Consider the following 24202-nt stretch of genomic DNA (forward strand, 5'->3'; position numbering starts at 1 on the left):
CCTTGGCCTCTTTGTTGGAGTCGTCCAGGTGCTTCATCAGCACGGCCACCACCACGTTGATGAGCACGAACTGGGCGGTTAGCACGAAGGAGACGAAGTACAGCGGAGAGATGAACTGCAGGCTGGGGTTGCATGCGTAGTCCACGCCGGCCACACCCCCGGCGCCCCCGGCAATACCGCCGGGAACGCCGCTGTGGTCCGGCGGGCACTCTCGCAGCGTGTCCTGGTGGGGGGGGGGGGGGGGGGGGAAAGAGAATGGGGAGGATGTGGAGGTGGGTGATAGGAGGTGTGTAGAGGTGGTGGAGGAGAGAGGAGGAGGAGGTGGTTGAGGTGAGGTGTACAGAGGTGGAGGAGGAGAGAGAGATGAGGCGGAGGTGGGTGAGAGGAGGGTTAGGTTTCAATATAAATGGAAGGTTGATGAGCTCAATTTGTGGGACTCATTTGTTTCCATGTCAACATTCCTGCTAACAAGCGAGCTAGCCACGTGTAGCATGTAGTGTATGGGGGAGGGGGGGGACCAACGTGACAGTGTACTCACAAGTCAGACTTGGACCACACAACTCAGACTGGGACCACACATCTCCCTCAGACTGGGACCACACATCTCAGACTGGGACCTCACATCTCCCTTAGACTGGGACCACACATCTCAGACTGGGACCTCACATCTCCCTCAGACTGGGACCACATATCTCAGACTGGGACCTTACATCTCCTTCAGACTGGGACCACACATCTCAGACTGGGACCACACATCTCACATCTTCATTAAAGCTCAATGAAGCCTGCAGACCTTGTGTGATCATCCCTCCACTCAGCCGAATAGGAGCTCACCACTGAGGAACTCTGGATTATAAAGTCTCAAACTACTATACTCTATACACTACTATATCATAGATCACTACATCCAGGTAGAAGATCAACCTCTTGCTCGTATTCCAGTCTATCGAACAGCCCAGGATGATCCCCTCCTCTCCCCACCGTCGCTGAACAATGGTCTGCGCTTTCATGTCCTCACTGTGAAGCCCTGATCCTGTTTCATAGAGAGAAGTACTCTCCGCTCCGGGGAAAGCTCTACCGCCAACCGCACCATTGCCCCCAATGTCAACTTTGAACCCATGAGCAACAACTAGAAAGTATGATGGCCACACTGCACAGCGCAGAGGAAGTCTTTTTCTGAGACATCCGTTTACAATCTTAGCTAGGAGTAAAACATCCTCTTTGAAAAAGAGTAACATCTCTGTTAGAGTAACTTCTCTGTTGTTAGAGAGGGACATCTCTCTTAGCTAGAGAGTAACATCTCTGTTAGTTAGAAGTAACATCTCTGTTAGATAGAGAGTAAAATATCTATTAGTTGGAGAGTAACATCTCTGTTAGTTAGAAGTAACATCTCTGTTAGATAGAGAGTAACATCTATGTTAGAGTAACATCTCTGTTAGTAATAGAGTATCATCTCTGTTAGCTAGAGAGTAACATCTTTGTAAGGTTTTTTCTACAGAGTAACATCTCGTTACATCCCGTCCTACTGCAGCTGTTACATCCAGTCCTACTGCAGCAGTTACATCCAGTTGTTACATCCAGTCCTACTGCATCGGTTACATCCTGCTGTTACATCCAGTCCTACTGCAGCTGTTACATCCAGCTGTTACATCCAGTCCTACTGCAGCTGTTACATCCAGCTGTTACATCCAGTCCTACTGCATCACTCCCATGCAGCCGTTCTTTGAACACGATTGCACGTCTCTTCAAAGCAGCTTGAAGGAGCCTGTGAACATGAAGCCGGTTCTCTTCTGTTTATTCCCTCCTGCTGCACATCAGCACTTCTCCCAAACTGTCCTGGAGACAGGATTCAGTCCAGCGTCTCCTGGGGGCATTGGACTGAGACTAACTTCCCACTGAACCACAGAGCCATGATGCAGCTCAGCTCTGAGGCTGGATGAAGGGGTTTGTGTTGTTATCCTACTGGACATGTGCCAAATACCAGCACGACGTATGATGAGAACAACATCTCTGATCCAGGAGGTTCCAATTCGTCAAATATCCTCACTGATTTCACTTCTGTTAAATCGCACTCTAATGACAGCTACTAAAAGAATGATGATGCATGTAAATCATAATAATCCAATTATCCTAAACGAAGGGTCCAAGTCTATTACTATTCATCAAAAGTAAGCGATTATAATGATGATTGATGATCACCAATGATATTCCAATGATATTCCAATAAATCCCCCTTTATTTGTTGATCTAACCAATTAGCCAAAGGTCCATGCAGAGGTGGTTAGTGAGCAAGCTGGGCGTGGGGGCGTACCTTCATGATGCCGTTCCAGTTGTCCCCGGTGGAGACTTGGAACAGGGTGAGGAACGCCATGCCGAAGTTCTCAAAGGTGGCGTGACGACTCATCCCCTCACACGGGTAGTCCTCATTGCACACTGCAGGGGGGAGACAAAGGGGGAGAGAGTCCTCATTACACACTGAAGGGGGGAGACAGAGGGGGAGAGAGGGGAAGAGAGGAGAAGAGAGTCCTCATTACACACTGCAGGGGGGAGAGAGGGGGAGAGAGGGGAAGAGAGGAGGAGAGAGTCCTCATTACACACTGAAGGGGGGAGACAGAGTGGGAGAGAGGGGGAGAGAGTCCTCATTACACACTGAAGGGTGGAGAGAGGGGGAGAGAGGGAAAGAGAGGAGGAGAGAGTCCTCATTACACACTGGAGGGGGGAGACAGAGGGGGAGAGAGTCCTCATTACACACTGCAGGGGGGAGACAGAGGGGGAGAGAGGGGACGAGAGGAGGAGAGAGTCCTCATTACACACTGCAGGGGGTAGAGAAGGGAAGAGAGTCCTCATTACACAATGCAGGGGGGAGACAGAGAGGGAGGGAGTCCTCATTACAAACTGCAGGGGTAGACAGAGGGGGAGAGAGGGAAAGAGAGGAGGAGAGAGTCCTCATTACACACTGCAGGGGGGAGAGAGGGAGAGAGAGGGGGAGAGAGCCCTCATAACACACGGCAGGGGGGAGAGAGGGAGGCTGAGAGGGAGTGGGAGAGAGTGAGGGGGAGAGAGGGAGTGGGTAGGGGTCAGGGTCAACACCAACAGTGCAGCTCAGACCACATAACATCGTTTCACACGAGACAGCAAACAGCTGATTCAGATCATCCAGGATAATGACTGATGATTGGAATAGGAAGATGATAATGTTTTTAAGCAATATTAAACATGATAAAGGCTTCAATATGAAGTCATCGTTCAGGATTGGCAGCGGTTCTGAACCAAAGGGCACGACGACAGAGGACAGAGAACCCTTTCTGCTTTACCTAAGAATTGATCGTTTAGGAACAGGTCTATTGTACAGAGAGCAAAGACAAATGCAGAGACCAATGACACGCAAAATCAGGAGAAAACGACACAAACGAGATAAAGGTTGAGGAAGGGAAAGAGTCAGGAGGACATCAAGAGATGAGCTGAATCATCCTCTAGCATTGTCCTACTCAGCATCTCCTCCCCTCCTTCCCCCTTCCGCCCCCCTCCCCCCCTTCCGCCTCCCTCCCCCCCCTCTCCCTCCCTCCCTCTCTCTCCCCAACTCTTCCTCCCTCCCCCCCTCTCTTAGCAGCCCGATGAAGACGGGAGGTCACCAGATATTATAGTCAGCTGATGCCAGATCTCTGTCTGTTTGTCTCTGTAATCTCCGATCTGGAACGCGCTCAAAAGGAAGCCACAGTTGCAGTGTGTTTTGTTCTAATCCATTCATCTCCCTCGGCCTCTGAGCTGATGACAGGGGCCATGAACACAATGTAAGCTGTCAGCATGGATCGCCACACACACATGCACATGTGACAGCCAAAAACATTAGGATGGATTGGGTTAGTGCTCGACGCTGGGATTGGTCGATACAGGAAGGGGGTGGAACCAACAACCTTCATGCATCGAATTGTTATTTTTTTCCGGAACGCACAAAACAAGGGCATGTTTCAACATCCGATCCCAGGGATGGATTTGGGTTTGATCCAAAACATGTGTTTGTTTGTTTGTATTAAGGGAATAATCCACTGGCAAAAATAAAGCCTGAGACCAGAGTCAACATTGTTCTCACAGTGGTTGTGTAACCAACAGACACGGTATAGAGCTGTAAACAACAGACACTGTATAGAGCTGTAACCAACAGACACAGCATAGAGCTGTAACGAACAGATACGGTATAGAGCTGTAACCTACCAACCCAGTCGCCAAGAAAAAACGTTGACGGTGTACGTTTCCATGAACACTGGAGACGTACTATTACAACGTAAAAACAGCGTGTTATACCTACAGTATCCACGCGTGCCGCTGTGGAGGCGGGTTTCGGGGTTTGGGTTTCACGGCTTTCGCGGCAAATTGTGGACACGATTGTTTAGGGGGGGGGGGGGGGAGGTAGACTGTTGTTGACCGGGGAGGGGGGGGGGGAGACACGTTTGTTGAGGGGGGGGGGGGACGACACGATTGTAGGGGGGGGGGGGGGAACACGTTAGTTGAAGGGGGACGACGACGACGACACGTTTGTTGAGGGGGGGGGAGACACGTTTGTAGGGGGGGGGGCACGCTCGACAACGAGAGTTGGTTTTTATTGAACGCTCGACAACGAGAGTTGGTTTTTATTGAACGAGACTTCAACACGGAACAGCTGCACGAAACGATGGTCACGTCACTCTCGGTGACGGTGTCGACAACAATGAACACACGAACAATGTTAATAGAACAACACACAACCACATAACATCCCGAACCCATCAACCCCACTTAATCCTAACAACAAAACAAGTTAACAAAAGCCCCATTTGTCAACTGACAACCCCAATTCCCAGAATCCCCCGCGGCTCCGGAACACGGCGTAGCTTATATTAATCTTTATTATCCGAATGGGAAATGCAATATTTTAGGACAGATACACCATTAAACGCGTTTCTAATGACATTTCTAGCGAGAAATGTACATTTTCCTTACATAATCTTCAGTCAGTGAATGTGTATGATCTTTATTAATCTTTATTATCTGAATGGGAAATGCAATATTTTAGGACCGATTCACCGTTAAACGTGTTTCTAATAACATTTCTAGCGAGAAATATACTTTTTACTTGCATAATCTTCAGTCAGTGATTGTGTCTGATCTTTAGTTTTATTAACACTAAAAAAATAGAATACCACCCAACACACGGAGATTAATGATATTTAAATTATTATGACCATGAAGTCTTTATTTGCATGGGTTTACATTTCGTTCTGTGTAGCATGGAAAAATCGGAGAAACACTCCCATTCAGAATGCATTGGTTTACATTTCGTTCTTTGGAAAACGGTTCTTTAGTAATAATATTTGAGGGAATATTTTGTTGTTGTTGTTTTAGCAGCGAAATGCACCATGTGCGTGTGTGTGTGTGTGTGTGTGTGTGTGTGTGTGTGTGTGTGTGTGTGTGTGTGTGTGTGTGTGTGTGTGTGTGTGCGTGTGTGTGTGTGTGTGTGTGTGTGTGTGCACGTGTGTGTGTGTGTGTATAACACGCTATTTTATGTTGAAATGCGACGTAATCCAGTGTTCACGAAACGTACACTGTCAACGAATGTTTTTGGCGACTGGGTTGCCTCTCAGATATACGTGTTTCTAACAAGATGATATCATTAAAAGTTACATAAAGTAACAGTTTAATAACACAAACGCAGGAAGCACGTGAGCTGCTAGTTTAGCGAAAGCAGCCTAACAACCTGACGTTGAAACATGCGAGCGATCCGATCAAATCCTAATAACTATAAAACTAAAGATCAGACACAATCACTGACTGAAGATTATGCAAGTAAAAAGTATATTTCTCGCTAGAAATGTTATTAGAAACACGTTTAACGGTGAATCGGTCCTAAAATATTGCATTTCCCATTCAGATAATAAAGATTAATAAAGATCATACACATTCACTGACTGAAGATTATGTAAGGAAAATGTACATTTCTCGCTAGAAATGTCATTAGAAACGCGTTTAATGGTGTATCTGTCCTAAAATATTGCATTTCCCATTCGGATAATAAAGATTAATATAAGCTACGCCGTGTTCCGGAGCCGCGGGGGATTCTGGGAATTGGGGTTGTCAGTTGACAAATGGGGCTTTTGTTAACTTGTTTTGTTGTTAGGATTAAGTGGGGTTGATGGGTTCGGGATGTTATGTGGTTGTGTGTTGTTCTATTAACATTGTTCGTGTGTTCATTGTTGTCGACACCGTCACCGAGAGTGACGTGACCATCGTTTCGTGCAGCTGTTCCGTGTTGAAGTCTCGTTCAATAAAAACCAACTCTCGTTGTCGAGCGTTCAATAAAAACCAACTCTCGTTGTCAAGCGTGCCCCCCCCCCTACAAACGTGTCTTCCCCCCCCCCCTCAACAAACTTGTCGCCCCCCACCCCCCCTACAATCGTGTCGTCGTCGTCCCCCTCAACAAACGTGTCTCTCCCCCCCCCTCCCCGGTCAACAACAGTCTACCTCCCCCCCCCCCTAAACAATCGTGTCCACAATTTGCCGCGAAAGCCGTGAAACCCAAACCCCGAAACCCGCCTCCACAGCGGCACGCGTGGATACTGTAGGTATAACACGCTGTTTTTACGTTGTAATAGTACGTCTCCAGTGTTCATGGAAACGTACACGTCAACGTTTTTTCTTGGCGACTGGGTTGAACCTACAGACACGGTATAGAGCTGTAACCAACAGACACGGTATAGAGCTGTAACCAACAGACACGGTATAGAGCTGTAACAAACAGATACGGTATAGAGCTGTAACCTACAGACACGGTATAGAGCTGTAACCAACAGACACGGTATAGAGCTGTAACCAACAGACACGGTATAGAGCAGTAACCAACAGACACGGTATAGAGCTGTTATCAACAGACACGGTATAGAGCTGTCACCAACAGACACAGTATAGAGCTGTAAACAGACACTTTATGGAACTGTAAACAGACACAGCATGGAGCTGTAAATTCTAACAGACACGGTATGGAGCTGTAACCAGACACAGTATGTAGCTGTAACCAACAGACACGGTATAGAGCTGTAGCCCAACAGACACGGTATAGATCTGTAACCAGTCACGGTATAGAGCTGTAACCAACAGACACGGTATAGAACTGTAACCAACAGACACGGTATAGAACTGTAACTAGACACGATAATAATAATAATATATTAATAATTATTAATAATAATAATAATTCACTGCACAATGCGGCAGCATAATCATTACTACCGATTTTTTTTTGCACTTTATTCTGTTTTGGGCATTTCCTCCCAGTGCAAATATGTTTAAATTAGTTACAGAAAGCAGTTTTCTGAAATGGGATCAATTAATAGATTTTAAACCTATGTTGTGAGTAATAGAAAAGGAAATATTTAAAATATTGTTGCAAGTGGCCTGTATGCATCGCCTTCACATGGTTTTGCAAAACTGTACATGTCTTAAAGATATTGACGTGGATGTTTCCAACATTCTCATATATTCTCGTATTTTACAAATTTATCACATTGCAAATATATTTTTGAATGAGTTTTCTGAAAATGGTGTTTAAAGATGGGACACACGTAATTAGAATTTGTAAGCCCATGTTGCAAATATAACATTTAACAATATAACCAAAAAAACATTTAAAATGTTGATGCATGATTGTGGACTATATGGAAATAATACAATTCCAGGTCTTCTGGAAATGTTTTTGGTCGCTGTGTAGTAATTCAGCTTAATTTTTAATATATTGTCGCTTAAGGCACACTCATTAACGAGAAAATGTCAAACTGGCACTGCATGTTGAAAAGGTTGCTGACCCCTGCCCTACAGTATACTGAGTATGATTATGACAGAATTACGGTTCTTCTTATGTTTAATAACTGATTCTCAGCCAGAGCAGAGCATTGTCTTCCACTCTGTAACGCTGACCGCGTCAGTCTTCTTTACTGGCTAACCTGTCGCATGTCAATCACAGAGGTCCTGACCTCATTACCTCAGGTGAGGTAATGTTTATGAGTGACGCACCGCCCCGTCCCCCACCAGGCCCCGCCCCCCAACAGGCCCCGCCCCGCCTTAGTTAGTGAAGCGGTTAGTTAGTTAAGTGGTTAGTTGGTTAAGTGGTTAGATGGTTAAGTGTTTAGCAAGTGAAGCGGTTAGTTAGGTGGTTACTTAGTGAAGCGGATATTTAGTGAGGTGGTTAGTTAGTTAGGTGGTTAGTTAGTGAAGCGGTTAGTTAGTGAAGTGGTTAGTTAGTGAAGTGGTAAGTTAGTGAAGGTCACACTCACCCAACTCTCCAAATAGCTCCACCCCCAAGGCGGCGTAGATGAAGAACAACAGCATGAAGAGCAGGCCCAGGTTACCCACCTACACACACACACACACACAGACACACACACACACACATACACACACACACACACACACACACACACACACACACACACACATGGACACACACACAAAGAAACAAATATATTTGTAAAATCCAGCAACACATGTAGACATTTTGACATTTGAGAGCTAAAATTATGGTGCGTCATTTAGGATATTATTGTTGGATATGTCAGAACATCTTTTATCAGTATCAGTGTATCTTATCCAAAGCAATGTTAATCCTGTCAAATCACTGCTGATGTAAAGGTTGTTCTTTGAAGCCAGCTTTCCTTGACATTCATAATTGGCATTCATCAGAATCCGTCTGCATCATGCTAGCAGGCTGGTGTCTGAAACGTGTTTCCAGAAGGTGTTTGATCTCTCTTCAGCCTCGGTTTGGACCTTTATGTCGCCATTGCTCTACTGATTAATTAAAAAGACTAAGGAAATGTTTTTTGTGTGAAAGACGCCAGCTAGAGCTATAGCGCTACAGAGCATTAGCTTAAGGTCTGGGGAGGTACTCTGGGCTCCAGGGAGTTGGGGCGGTGGTTGGCGGCGTTCCAGCCCCAGACTGCCTGGCCCGGTCTCCCTTAGCGCCAGGGCCTAATGAGGTGAGGTATTCTCTGTTAACAGGCTCTGCAAACACTAATCCCGTTACGGGGGATAGCAGCCCTACAACGACAGCAGCAGACTGCAGGTGGTGCATCGGGGGCTGTGCGGCGCCGAGCTGCTCGCCGGAGGGAGGGGACGATGTGTTGGTGGAACAGCAGCCACTTTGGAGGGGGGGGGGGGGGGGGGGATGTGTTGGTAAAACAACAGCGGCCCTGGAGGGGGGGGCGTTGTGTTGGTAGAACAGCAGCCGCTCTGGAGGGGGGGGGGATGTGTTTGTAGAACAGCAGCCGCCCTGGAGGGGGGGACGATGTGTTGGTAGAACAGCAGCAGCTCTGGAGGGGGGGGGCCGATGTGTTGTTAGAACAGCAGCCGCTCTGGAGGGGGGGGGGGATGTGTTGTTAGAACAGCAGCCTCTCTAGAGGAGTGGGGGGAATGATGTGTTGGTAGAACAGCAGACGCTCAGGAGGGGGGGGGGGGGGGGGGGCGATGTGTTGGTAGAACAGCAACGGCTCTGCACAGCAGATTGAGCTGCTTGGTTTGGTTGCTCATGGGTTCAGATCGGGGGTAGCCAATCATGGACCACAAAGACAGCAGCGTGCTTCCTGGAGGGATTATGTCCTCGTGAAAGTCTGAACCAGACTGTTTAGTCTGGTTCAGTCTTTTACTTGATTTAAGAAAGGATGTATTAGGGTTGAAAGATGGAGTCAGTGGAGAGTTGGGGACAGAGGGAGGGGGGAGGGGGGTAGTTGATCCTGGGTCTAGCGGGGTTATGGGTCCTAAATCACCTATCCGACTTCCGAATGAAGGCTGACACTGTGTGTAGGGCATTGGACAGTAAGTACGTCAATCAAACGGTCGTACTGCACTTCCCCTCCCCCGCTCCCCGCGTGTGACCCCTTCGTGCACGTACTCAAAGCTCGTGACCAAGAGCAAGCTTCTGTTTGTTGTTATCCTGCGGTAGCTACTGGAGCTAGCTAATGGCTTGCTCTCGCGCATCTGTGTTCGCGCTCGTGCATGATTGCGCGTCCATGTACTTGGAATGGGTGGAGTCAGAGTCAGCGTTGAAGGAGAGGGGGTAGGTACCATTTGAGTTGTGCTCATACCCAACCTTTAAGGAAACAGTTGTTTAGTTATTCTGTCTGCAGTGACACCAGAGTTCACCAGACGTCCTGCAGCTCTGGATCAGAGCCGCCAGCGCTGGGCCGACGGAGAGGAGTCCCTCATCATAGCGTCGTGTTCCTAACGCAAACCACAGCAGCTAACAACTGTCTGTCCGTCCGTCCGTCCGTCCGTCCGTCCGTCCGTCCGTCCGTCCGTCCGTCCGTCCGTCCGTCCGTCCGTCCGTCCGTCCGTCCGTCCGTCCGTCTGTCTGTCTGTCTGTTGGCCGGTCTGTAGTTCTCTCTGTCGTGAAACCATCTCAAAGCCCAACTCTTTACTCTGGTGGCTGCTCTGCAGGAGCTCTACACGTGGTCACTATATTTAAAGTGTCTGTGTGTATGTGTGTGTGTGTGTGTGTGTGTGTGTGTTTGTGTATGTCGAAGTGTATGTGTATGTATGTGTGTGTGTGTGTGTGTGTGTGTGTGTGTGTGTGTGTGTGTATATGTGTGTAATGTGTGTGCGTGTGTGTGTACCTGAGGCAGGGCTTGAACTACTGTGTCCAACAGGGCGCGCATTCCAGTGGCCATCTTCAGTAACTTCAGCACTGAAAGAGAGAGAGAGAGAGAGAGAGAGAGAGAGAGAGAGGAAGGGATGTAAATGCTGTCATTTAGGGTGAAACTCCCTGAGGTTCAATTACAGCAGCATACTATAGACTGTTGTTCTGTTTCACTAGAACGATGTCTTCTGTGTGTGTGTGTGTGTGTGTGTGTGTGTGTGTGTGTGTGTGTGTGTGTGTGTTTGTGTTGGTTTTTCTATGTGTGTGTGTCTAATGTGAGTGTTTCTTGATGTGTGTGTGTGTGTGTGTGTGTCTGTGTGTGTGTGTGTGTGTGTGTTTGTGTGTGTGTGTCTCGATGTGTGTGTGTGTGTTTGTGTGTGTGTGTGTGTGTGTGTGTGTTTGTGTGTGTGTATTTCGTGCCATGTGTGTGTGTGCATCTTCATGTGTGTATGTGTTTTTATGTGTGTGTGTCTCTCTGTGTGTGTGTGTCGTATCTGTGTGTGGTGTGTGTCGTGCCCTGTGTGTTTCTGTGTGTGTGTGTACCTCATGCTATCTGTGTGTGTATGTGTGTGTGTACCTCGTGCTATGTGTGTGTGTGTGTGTGTCTGTGTGTGTACCTCGTGCTCTGTGTGTGTGTGTGTGTGTGTGTCGTGCCATGTGGTTGTGTGTGTGTGTCGTGCCATGTGTGTGTGTGTGTGTGCGTGTGTGTGTGTGTGTGTGTCGTGCCATATGTGTGTGTGTGTACCTCGTGCTATGTGTGTGTGTGAATGTGTGTGTGGAACCAACCCAGTCGCCAAGAAAAAACGTTGACGGTGTACGTTTCCATGAACACTGGAGACGTATCATTTCAACGTAAAAAATATTGTGTTATACCTACAGTATCCACGCGTGCCGCTGTGGAGGCGGGTTTCGGGGTTTGGGTTTCACGGCTTTCGCGGCAAATTGTGGACACGATTGTTTGGGGGGGGGGGGGGGGGGGGGGTAGACTGTTGTTGACCGGGGGGGGGGGGGGGGGGAGACACGTTTGTTGAGGGGGATGACGACGACACGATTGTAGGGGGGGTGGGGGGCGACAAGTTTGTTGAGGGGGGGGGGGAAGACACGTTTGTAGGGGGGGGGGCACGCTTGACAACGAGAGTTGGTTTTTATTGAACGCTCGACAACGAGAGTTGGTTTTTATTGAACGAGACTTCAACACGGAACAGCTGCACGAAACGATGGTCACGTCACTCTCGGTGACGGTGTCGACAACAATGAACACACGAACAATGTTAATAGAACAACACACAACCACATAACATCCCGAACCCATTAACCCCACTTAATCCTAACAACAAAACAAGTTAACAAAAGCCCCTTTTGTCAACTGACAACCCCAATTCCCAGAATCCCCCGCGGCTCCGGAACACGGCGTAGCCTATATTAATCTTTATTATCTGAATGGGAAATGCAATATTTTAGGAGAGATACACCATTAAACGCGTTTCTAATGACATTTCTAGCGAGAAATGTACATTTTCCTTACATAATCTTCAGTCAGTGAATGTGTATGATCTTTATTAATCTTTATTATCTGAATGGGAAATGCAATATTTTAGGACCGATTCACCGTTAAACGTGTTTCCAATAACATTTCTAGCGAGAAATATACTTTTTACTTGCATAATCTTCAGTCAGTGATTGTGTCTGATCTTTAGTTTTATAGTTATTAGGATTTGATCGGCTCGCTCGCATGTTTCAACGACGTCAGGTTGTGGAATAGGGACGCTGCTTTCGCTAAACTAGCAGCTCACGTGCTTCCTGCGTTTGTGTTATTAAACTGTTACTTTATGTAACTTTTAATGATATCATCTTGTTAGAAACACGTATATCTGAGAGCCAACCCAGTCGCCAAAAGCATACGTTGACAGTGTACGTTTCGTGAACACTGGATTACGTCGCATTTCAACATAAAATAGCGTGTTATACACACACACGCACGCACACACACACACACACACACACACACACACACACACACACACACACACACACACACACACACACACAAGCACACACACGCACACGCACACGCACGCACAGACACACACACACACACACACTAGGGCTTTGACTTCGAACTTCGTAATTCGAAAATAATTCAAATATCAAAAAATAAATCAAAATTCGAACGAATATTAGGCAGCCCTCAATATTCGAACCTGTTATGGGCAGGCCAAGAGGGAGAGACGTCGGAGAACCCGACGCAGTCTATTCATAATATTGTAATGACCACGGAAGAGGCAGTGAATGAAGTATTGATTAGACAGCGATTTATCAGAAACCCAATAAACCGTTGGAACACGCAAGACCGGTAACCATAGCAACGCCGGTAAACAAACCTCGCAAAACCCAATCCAGAGCTGAATCCGAATACTCATACTTATAGTATGCATTTTGTAGTACGCCACAAATATAGCGCGTCCGAATGCTCAGTACGCATTGTGTAGTACGGAAAACGTTAAAGAATGCGTACTACCCATTGGTACTACCGCCACAGTATACAACGGTAGGTCACTACGCTATCCCACAAAGCAACCGGAGTCTGGTAACGAACGAAGAAGTGATGGCTGACCCGACACTACCAACAGCGGCTTAGAAAGACGTCGTAGAAAGCGGCGAAAAAATAGTCATTAAAAAGAGTAAAAAAGTAAAGTAAGTCATTAAGTAAAAAGAGACATTTTTAATTTTATAGCAACGATGACAAGACGGAAAACAGGTAACTTATCAAGGTAGTTTTGCCGGCATCTGAGGGGAGATACGTCATCTCCAAACATCCGGTGGAGTTTCGGCGGTGTTCGGAAGCGTTCAGAAGCGTTCTACGCATAGCTGTAGACCGTACTACACTTGAAGTACGGTCTTCAGCTATGCGTAGAACGCTTCTGTTCAGTAGACACTGAACAGAAATAGTATGTACTAAGTATTGGGATTCAGCCCAGGTCTTACTGAAGGCATTTAATGGTCAAAATATTATTAATAAATATTCGAATATATTCGAATATTAATATTAATAAACAAACGAACTTCGAATATGATTTTTGGGCAAAAGTCAATGCCCTAACACACACACACACACACACACACACACGCACACGGTGCATTTTGCTGCTAAAACAACAACACAATTCCCTCAAATATTATTACTAAAGAACCGTTTTCCAAAGAACGAAATGTAAACCAATGCATTCTGAATGGGAGTGTTTCTCAGATTTTTCCATGCTACACAGAACGAAATGTAAACCCATGCAAATAACGACTTCATGGTCATAATAATTTAAATATCATTAATCTTGTGTGTTGGGTGGTATTCTATTTTTTTCAACGGGGCTGCATCCAGTCACTTGACCGTCATGGTTGCTATGGTGGTTGCTATCGACCGCCCCCTCTAATCCTTACATGGCTCTAAAAACCACGCGGCAAAGGAGCTGCCGTAAATTGTGTTGTTTTTGTCGTAAACTGGGGTCCGACGGTTAAAAAATAGACAGATATTCCGAGGTATCCTTAAAAGGCAGCTTGGATGTTTTTATTTTCTGCAGTTTAGACTTCTTCTATAACCTATTTTTGAAAGCAAAACACCAAGTTCATTGATTTAACGAGGCAGGGTTATTTGAAACAATTTATTGAATAAATATTTGTGAGAGGTCATTCCTTCTCCTGAGTTTGCTTCCTATTTATGTCTAGTGTACACCCCTACTGTCCAAAAGCATCCCCCCCCCCCTCCCCATATGGATTTGGAGAGTTGTTGCCACGTCCCAGTGGTGGAAGTATCATATAATATGAAAGAGGGCATTCAATTATACTACAATGATCAATTAGGAGGCCGAAGCCCTAAAGGAAGTGATGCAATAGGTGACTGAGGCGAGAACATTTAAGTAAACTGTACCTTGGGGTCTCTTATATATCAAAGGGGGTTTCAAAGGACGCATATACGCTTCAACCTGTGGCTCCAGCCCTACAGAAAATGACTCAGCAAGTGCTCCATCTCGTTGCACCTGCACCCAGCGGCTCGCTTGCAAGATTTTGGCCTGAAGTTCTTCCCAGACCTATACCCTAACAGTCCAACATGCATATCTGAGAATCAGGCCCCTCTTCAATAATGACAAAATGTTATGAGAGAAATATCAGTCTGTGTAGGAAAAAATATAAAAGATTTTAATTCCTTCACACTATTTCACTTGAATGTGAGAAGCTTACCAAAGCACTTTGAGTCTCTAACTGACTATCTTACATTATTACCTCTTCATTTATCGATAATGGGTTTTACTGAAACTTGGTTAAATGATTCTAAAGTGTCTTTTCATTCCATGAACGGCTATGATCATCTCTATCACCACAGAAAAGATAGACCAGGGGGCGGTGTATCACTCTATGTGAAAAATTCTATCAAATACATCCTGCGAGAAGATCTATCAACTGATATTGCCAATACAAATTCTCATGTTGAATCCATCTTCATAGAGGTAGTGAATGCACCATGTTTTTCTGGCCGTACTGTCATTGGCTGTGTTTACAGACCGCCAAATGGAAATGTTAACTCCTTTGTTGATAATCTGGACAAGCTTTTGAATTCCATTGAGAAAGAAAAGAAGCCGTGCTTCATACTAGGGGATTTTAACATAAACTTACTTCACGCCAATTCAGAAACATTTTTGAACACATTATTTGCTAATGCTTTCTTTCCCCTGATATCACAAGCCACTAGAATAACTTCATCAAGTAAATCTATAATTGACAACATCATTACCAACCATACAAATAAAAACGGATTATCTGGTATATTATTAACTGATATATCAGACCATCTTCCTATTTTTACAGTTTATCACTCCAATGAAATAGGTCAAGATATTACCAGAGTGTTGTTAAGGAACTTCAAGATGTCTAATGTGAAGAAATTTGAAAATAATTTATCTAGTAATCAATGGAATTCAACTTTGTCAACTTATGATTTGATTAAAGCATACTCTAGTTTTAACAATGAATTCTTTGGCATTTTCAATCAATCCTTTCCATTGGAAAAACAATCCATTAAGCCCAAAATCCACAAATCTTGGCTGACCAAAGAGCTCAAAAAAAGCATATAAAAAAAACACAAACTATACAAAGACTATTTGACAAATCCCTCTCCCCTGAACTTTAATATGTATTCAAAGTACAGAAATAAACTCAACCATATGTTGAGAAAATCTAAGAGAAATCATTACCAACAGAAATTGAATACATCAAAAAATGATATGAAGAAGACATGGGCCATTATTAATGAAGTTATCAACAAACCCTCATCAAAAAATAATTCTCAGAGCATATTTTATAATAACGATTCTAGTATTGAGGATCCCATTGAAATTGCTGAAGAATTCAATACTTATTTTGTCAATATTGGTCCCGCTTTGGCTGCAAAAATCCCTCTAACACCACTCTATTCTAACAGTACAGGACCTCCTTCCAGTCAATCAATGTTTCATTTTTCTACTGTGGACGAAAAAGAAATATGGGATATTGTATCAAGTCTAAAGTCAACAAGTGCTGGTTTTGATGATCTCAAAATGAAATTAGTGAAGCAGTGTCTCCCCACCATTGTAAAACCACTGTGTCATATTTTTAACTGTTCTCTTCAATCAGGTGTAGTACCAGACCAACTGAAATGGGCTAAGGTTATTCCCAAATTTAAAAAGGGGGATCCATCACTATTTTCAAATTATAGACCAATTTCTTTATTACCTTGCTTCTCCAAAATTCTCGAAAAAATTGTATATAATAGATTAATTGCACATCTTAAAGATAATAACTTATTGTATGATTATCAGTTTGGTTTCCGTGCCAAACATTCTACCTCTATGGCCCTGGTCCAATTAGTTAACAGAATATCTACAGCTTTGGACAACAAGGAACTCACAATTGGAGTGTTCATTGATTTATCCAAGGCTTTTGATACCGTTGATCCGAATATATTATTAACTAAGCTACAGGCTCATGGGGTTTCTGGGACTGAGCTTAATTGGTTTAAAAGTTATCTGTTCAACAGGAAACAGTATGTAGTATGGAATGGAGCTAACTCGACTTACAGTCATCTACAGTGTGGAGTTCCTCAAGGTTCCATACTTGGACCTCTTTTATTCCTTATTTATATTAATGATTTGCATTTAATATCTGATGAAGCTCTTTTTATTTTGTATGCCGATGACACAAATATATTACCGATAAAGATGAACACAAGTTGATAGATCGAATGAATAGCGTACTCGATCGGCTGGATAACTGGTTCAAATTCAACAAATTATCCCTTAATGTAGAGAAGTGTGCTTATATGATATTTAAGCCTAAAAATATTATTCTATCCGATCCTATCCAGCCAATTTTTATGGCGAACAATGCACTTGCTAATGTTTCCAATGTTAAGTTCCTTGGGGTTTTTATTGACCATAAGCTCAATTGGAAAAATCACATATCACAGGTGTCCAATAAATTGGCTAGAAACATTGGGGTTATTAGACGGGTAAGACACGTGCTTGGAAAATTTGTATGGATTTATATTACTGCCTTATTTATCCCTTTATATCCTATGGTAATATAGTATGGGCTAGTACATACAAAACCAGTGTAAATTCGATTTTTCTGTTACAGAAAAAAATTGTTAGATCTGTAACCAACTCCAGTTGGGACGCTCATAGTGCTCCATTATTTCGGAATCTGGAGTTGCTAAGCATATATGATGTGAATACTCTTCAGATCGGCACTTTTGTTTTTCAGTTTTTCAATAATTTACTTCCTTCATCTTTTAACAGTTTTTTTATAACCAGGTCACAGATCCATAGTCATCAGACCAGATCTGTAGATCTCCTTCACCGGCAATTTTTCAGAACAAATCTGGGACAGTTTTCTATTAGGGACAGAGGTCCAGTCGTTTGGAACAGTTTTCCAGCTACTCTACGTAAACACTCATCTTTAGCTACTTTCAAAAAATACCTTAAAATGTACCTAATTTTAAAAGCCTATGATAATATGATAAACTGAATGTATGCTGTATTGTCTTTTTGCTTGTTAGTTACATCTTTACTTTGCTTTCTTACTTTTACTCAAATGTATTCTCATTTTTGTAAAATGACTTTGTAGTTGTTTTATCTCTATAATTCTACTTTTGTTTGTCTTTTTTTTTTTTTTTTTCTTTACCTTATTGTATTTTAATGTCAGGTGGACATCCTTAATAAGCCCTTCGGGGTTTCTTTTGTCCCACCCGTGCATCTATGTATGTCTATGCAAATCTTCTTGCCTTTTTTTTTTTTAATCTTGTTTATTAGCACAAATAAAAAAACAAAACAAAACAAAACAAAACAAATACAGATTCACTTTTTGTTATCTCATAAGCGGCGTGGTGCCGGCTCCTTTTGACCTTTTGACCCCAGACTTCAAAGACGTGGCCACAGGCCAGCTGTGTCTACACACATTAAGCCACAAATGTACACCTCCATCCCGCAAAAAATGGGGCCTAGAAACTAACCTCTGTCTTATGTACAGTGACTGTACTGTTGGAGGTCACGCCCCTTTTCCGGCCTTTTCGAGATAGCTAGGGATGCTAAAATGTTTACACACATTTCCTGGGGCCCCGAGAACGACATATCCAAGATTTGTAGTTCTAGCCCATAGAGAAAAAAAGTTTGCCCAAATGGACTGTCATTTGGACAAAGCCCCTTCAGAAGTGTTGCCTGCGAGACCTAATGGTTCAGAATGTGGTGGAAAAACAGTTTTTGAGATAGGAAGGTCCTACCGCCCTGAAATTTGAATACCATATTCTAGGGCCTAACTGGGACCCCCGCACCGAAACTTGGCCCGGTCGGACCCCGAGTGCAGGAAGGGGGGGCCTGGACTTTCATAATCTTCGCTCGGTGAATGTAAAGGATGTTTGGTCGGATGTTATGATGAAGAATCATAATGTGAATGGGAATATTCTATTACCGTATTTTCCAGACTATAAGTCGCGTTTTTTTTGTAGTTTGGCTTGCCCTGCGACTTATATTTCGAAGCGACTTATATGCCAAAATTGTGCGTACATAATCCTCGGCCGCAAGAGGGCACCGTCATTCATTAGGCCTACAACTGAACGCTGCAAGCCTACTGCACCACCGAATAAATTATATTCTCGTCCTCAATGTCCTCCGGTTCAACCAAAGCTACACCAGCCTTAGCTGCAATTTTGTGCAACATAGCTGTCACACATATCACAGCGCATGACTTGGCCGGCAAAAACTGGAGCCCTCCGCTGGACTTGTGAAGGCATCTGACCGCGGCGCATACGCGTCCGGTGGAATCCCGGTGTCACTGAATTCGGTATACTCTCAGAACTACGAGGGACCGACACACCTATATTGCTATTGCAATTTCATTCAGTCTCTCCAGACTAAACGTTCTTGTTTAAATGTTTAAAAATAAATGCGACTTATACACCGATGCGACGTATATATGTTTTTTTCCTCGTCATGGAGCATTTTTTGACTGATGCGACTTATACTCGGGAGCGACGTATAGTCCGGAAAATACGGTAATGTCTTGATATCATCTTTCGTCTCAACACTTCTGCTGCAGCCGCTTAAAGTCTCACTCCGAGAACCTTAAAATATGAATCAATGCATTAGAAGTATGAAAATATTTTCCCGGTCGTGCAACAGGGCAAACAAGGTGTCCTTTGACATCTACGTTTCGAGACGATTGCAACAGTGCCACACATGATCATATTTGACTATGTTTCGGGGTAGTAATTAGCTGTCGATTTTGGAGGCCTTTATCAATAATGACCAGCTATAGATTTGCTTCCCGATGGAGATTTTTGACAAATTACATGTTAATTAGCATCTACACGAGTCCAATGAGATCAAGCTCGCCCTCTTGCTACACCGAGATCATGTCCTAGACCTAGGTGTACCATGTAAAATACATGTTACCATTAGCTAGAGTGTCATGCTTGGTGTCATTGGACTCAGCTCAAAGTGTAGATGCTAAATAACATGTCATTTGTCACAAATTTTTATCGGGAAGCAAATCAATAGCTGCTCATTATTGATTAAGGCCTCCAATTTCGACAGCTAATTACTACCATTAAACATGTTCGAATATGCTCATGTGTGGCACCGTTGCAATCGCCTGGAAGCGTAGATGTTGAAGGACACCTTGTTCGTCCTCCTACGCCACCGGGAAGATATTTACATGCTTCTGATTGACTAATGAATTGATTCAGCTATTCCCCCAGAAGTCTGGGGTCAAAAGGTCAAAAGGAGACGGCACCAGCCCCGTTGAAAAAAATAGAATACCACTCAACACACTCAGGAGATTAATGATATTTAAATTATTATTACCATGAAGTCTTTATTTGCATGGGTTTACATTTCGTTCTGTGTAGCATGGAAAAATCGGAGAAACACTCCCATTCAGAATGCATTGGTTTACATTTCGTTCTTTGGAAAACGGTTCTTTAGTAATAATATTTGAGGGAATATTTTTTTGTTGTTGTTTTAGCAGCGAAATGCACCGTGTGCGTGTGTGTGTGTGTGTGTGTGTGTGTGTGTGTGTGTGTGTGTGTGTGTGTGTGTGTGTGTGTGTGTGTGTCTGTGTCTGTGTCTGTGTGTGTCTGTGCGTGCGTGTGCGTGTGTGTGCTTGTGTGTGTGTGCGTGCGTGTGTGTGTATAACACGCTATTTTATGTTGAAATGCGACGTAATCCAGTGTTCACGAAACGTACACTGTCAACGTATGCTTTTGGCGACTGGGTTGGCTCTCAGATATACGTGTTTCTAACAAGATGATATCATTAAAAGTTACATAAAGTAACAGTTTAATAACACAAACGCAGGAAGCACGTGAGCTGCTAGTTTAGCGAAAGCAGCGTCCCTATTCCACAACCTGACGTCGTTGAAACATGCGAGCGAGCCGATCAAATCCTAATAACTATAAAACTAAAGATCAGACACAATCACTGACTGAAGATTATGCAAGTAAAAAGTATATTTCTCGCTAGAAATGTTATTAGAAACACGTTTAACGGTGAATCGGTCCTAAAATATTGCATTTCCCATTCAGATAATAAAGATTAATAAAGATCATACACATTCACTGACTGAAGATTATGTAAGGAAAATGTACATTTCTCGCTAGAAATGTCATTAGAAACGCGTTTAATGGTGTATCTCTCCTAAAATATTGCATTTCCCATTCAAATAATAAAGATTAATATAGGCTACGCCGTGTTCCGGAGCCGCGGGGGATTCTGGGAATTGGGGTTGTCAGTTGACAAAAGGGGCTTTTGTTAACTTGTTTTGTTGTTAGGATTAAGTGGGGTTAATGGGTTCGGGATGTTATGTGGTTGTGTGTTGTTCTATTAACATTGTTCGTGTGTTCATTGTTGTCGACACCGTCACCGAGAGTGACGTGACCATCGTTTCGTGCAGCTGTTCCGTGTTGAAGTCTCGTTCAATAAAAACCAACTCTCGTTGTCGAGCGTTCAATAAAAACCAACTCTCGTTGTCAAGCGTGCCCCCCCTCCTACAAACGTGTCTCCCCCCCCCCTCAACAAACGTGTCGCCCCCCCCCCTACAATCGTGTCGTCGTCATCCCCCTCAACAAACGTGTCTCCCCCCCCCCGGTCAACAACAGTCTACCCCCCCCCCCCCCCCCCCTAAACAATCGTGTCCACAATTTGCCGCGAAACCTGTGAAACCCAAACCCCGAAACCCGCCTCCACAGCGGCACGCGTGAATACTGTAGGTATATTTTTTACGTTGAAATGATACGTCTCCAGTGTTCATGGAAACGTACACCGTCAACGTTTTTTCTTGGCGACTGGGTTGGTGGAACTCGTGCTATTGCGTGTGTGTGTGTGTACCTTGTGCTGTGTGTGTGTGTAACTCATGCTTTGTGTGTGTGTGTGTGTGTGGGTCTACCTCGTGCGATGCGCAGCACCCTCATGATCCTGATGATGGTGGGGTTGATGGGCAGAGCGGAGCTGATCTCGATCTCCTCCAGAGTGATGCCCATCACAGACAGCAGCACGATGGCCAGGTCCAACTGGTTCCACCTGAGACACACAAACAGAGATACACACACACACACACACACACACACACACACACACACACACACACACACACACACACAGAGATACACACACACATAGAGACATACACACGCACACACAGACAAAAACACACAGAGATACACACACACATAGAGACACACACGCAGACACACAGTCAAAAACACACAGAGATACACACACACATAGAGACATACACACACACACAGAAACACACCGATACACACACATAGAGAAACAAAAACACATATAGAGGCAAACACATGCACGCACACACACTCACACAGACACACACACACAGAGACACAATCACAGACACAAACACACACACACACTCACATGCATGCAAACACACGTAGAGATTGCACACACAAACATAGACACGTATAGAGACACGTACACACACACACACACACACACACACACACACACACACACACACAAATAGAGATGCACACACACACAAACACATATAGAGATACACACACACATACATACATACATGCATGCGAACACACACACACACACACACACATAGTGAGAAACACACGCACACACAAACAGACACGTAGAGACACACACACACACGCATACACACACAAACACACACATATACACACACACACACACACAGAAAGAGAGCCACACAACCACACACAGGGAAGAAAAAGGTAAATTGATGGTGGAGATTTATAGGTCGCTGTTCCTGCTCAAACACATCCCGCGCACACACACACACACCCTCCCAGCGCACACACACATACACATAACCCAGCAGCTTACAAACACACACACACACACACACACACACACACACACACACACACAAACACAACCCACCAGCTTACAAACACCCACTCACATGTGCACGTACACACAAACATAAAGCCACATTCCTGAAGACCTACACACAAACACAGACAGACACACACACACACACACACACACACACACACACACACACACACAAAAACCCAACCCACCAGCTTAAACATACACACACACAAATTCCCAAATTCACACAAACGCACACACAGGTAGTGCAGACTCATAAATCAAGAGAGAGAGAGAGAGAGAGAGAGAGAGAGAGATAGAGAGAGGAAGACAAAGTGTTGAGGTGATTAATGTGTGATTGACTCTCTCTCTCTCTCTCTCTCTCTCTCTCTCTCTCGCCGTTTTGTCTGCTTGCCTCCCCCCCACTTCCCTACAGATCAGACTTAGTTTATACACTGGCTGTTAAAGCTGCCAGCGCCCTAACATATGCTCTCTTCTACCCCTCTGTCACCAGGCCAGGAATATCTCTGGCAGTCTCTCTCCCTCTGTGCTCCCATAGTGTTGTGGCCATTCTACCAGGTTTTTTGGCCATGAGGCTGATGCGAAGTTCTCCCGACACACATTCTGAAGAAGCATGCACGGAGAGCAGAATTCTTGTTGAGAGTTTATGATAACAGTTCGGTTGACTTTCCAGCAGTTCAAAATAAAGGATTCCAAATACGGTTTACTAAACAATATGAAAGTATTTGAGCATGCTAATGCGTATGAGGTCGGAAAACTGTTCCTTCTCCGCCACCTAACCTGATACAGTCACCGTCAATGGGCCAATTAAGCTCTGAACAGTGCCACGTTGAGAGGGAGTGGCTAGGGGATTACGGTAACACATGCAGGTGAGTCATAGGTGAAGAACAAAATATAGTACATTGATTCATGCGTATATTAACTGAAATCATTTCTCATGAACTTAATAACAAAGGATTATAACTTAACTAATAATGCAAAGACAAAATGCAGATAACCTAATTATGGCTTCTACACATAGTGACTCACTCTCCCTCCCTCTGTCCTTCCATAGTGACTCTCTCCCTTTCTTTTTCTCCATAATCCCCAAACGTTCCCTGGTGCTATTTTGCAGTTTCAGAAAACAATTCTGCCACATACCTCGCGCATACACTTTGCTTCTCTCATATACCTAGCAACACATTCTTGGTAAATTATTTGGGAAAGAACAGCTGATACAGCGTTAATAAGTTGTACTTTTAAATCAATGCATCTGCAAACACCGTACAGCAAACACATATTTTCTTGTGTCGTGTACAAGCCCATAACTTTTAGGATTGATGAGTATTTGATCGTGAGAAAACATTGTTTAACCGCGAGTGAGTGTTGAAAAGAATGAATGAATGCGGGCGCGTGTCTGTGTATTTGTAAAATAATTAATGAATGCGGGCGCGCATGTGTGCGTCCAACTGTTCAAACACACGCAAACTAAACACGTAACGCATAATACAGTCCATGGGAATGTATATTAACAGGGGGAGACATGCATATTAGGAACACAAGTCGATAACGATAATGCATACAATACTGGTAAGAAACGATGTTTAGTAATGTATTGCGTATATCATTAAATAGAACCACAGTTACCGCATATCAT

The 24202-nt window shown here is 44.2% G+C and overlaps 1 protein-coding gene across 1 annotated transcript in view; it reads right to left on the reverse strand.

Annotated features, from left to right (window-relative positions):
* Positions 1 to 24202, reverse strand: part of cacna1hb (calcium channel, voltage-dependent, T type, alpha 1H subunit b) — a 48091-nt gene that overhangs the window by 7671 nt on the left and 16218 nt on the right. Inside the window, exons 8-12 of the mRNA XM_060072839.1 lie at positions 21620 to 21753; positions 10632 to 10702; positions 8301 to 8379; positions 2312 to 2433; positions 1 to 223 (exon numbers count right to left, since the gene is read on the reverse strand). The exon at positions 1 to 223 is cut by the window's left edge and continues 279 nt beyond it. Of these exons, the coding sequence (XP_059928822.1) occupies positions 1 to 223; positions 2312 to 2433; positions 8301 to 8379; positions 10632 to 10702; positions 21620 to 21753 (629 nt within the window). The remainder of the gene's footprint in view (positions 224 to 2311; positions 2434 to 8300; positions 8380 to 10631; positions 10703 to 21619; positions 21754 to 24202) is intronic.

The sequence above is a fragment of the Gadus macrocephalus genome, chromosome 2 (genome assembly GCF_031168955.1).
Source record: "Gadus macrocephalus chromosome 2, ASM3116895v1".
Lineage (NCBI taxonomy): Eukaryota > Metazoa > Chordata > Actinopteri > Gadiformes > Gadidae > Gadus > Gadus macrocephalus.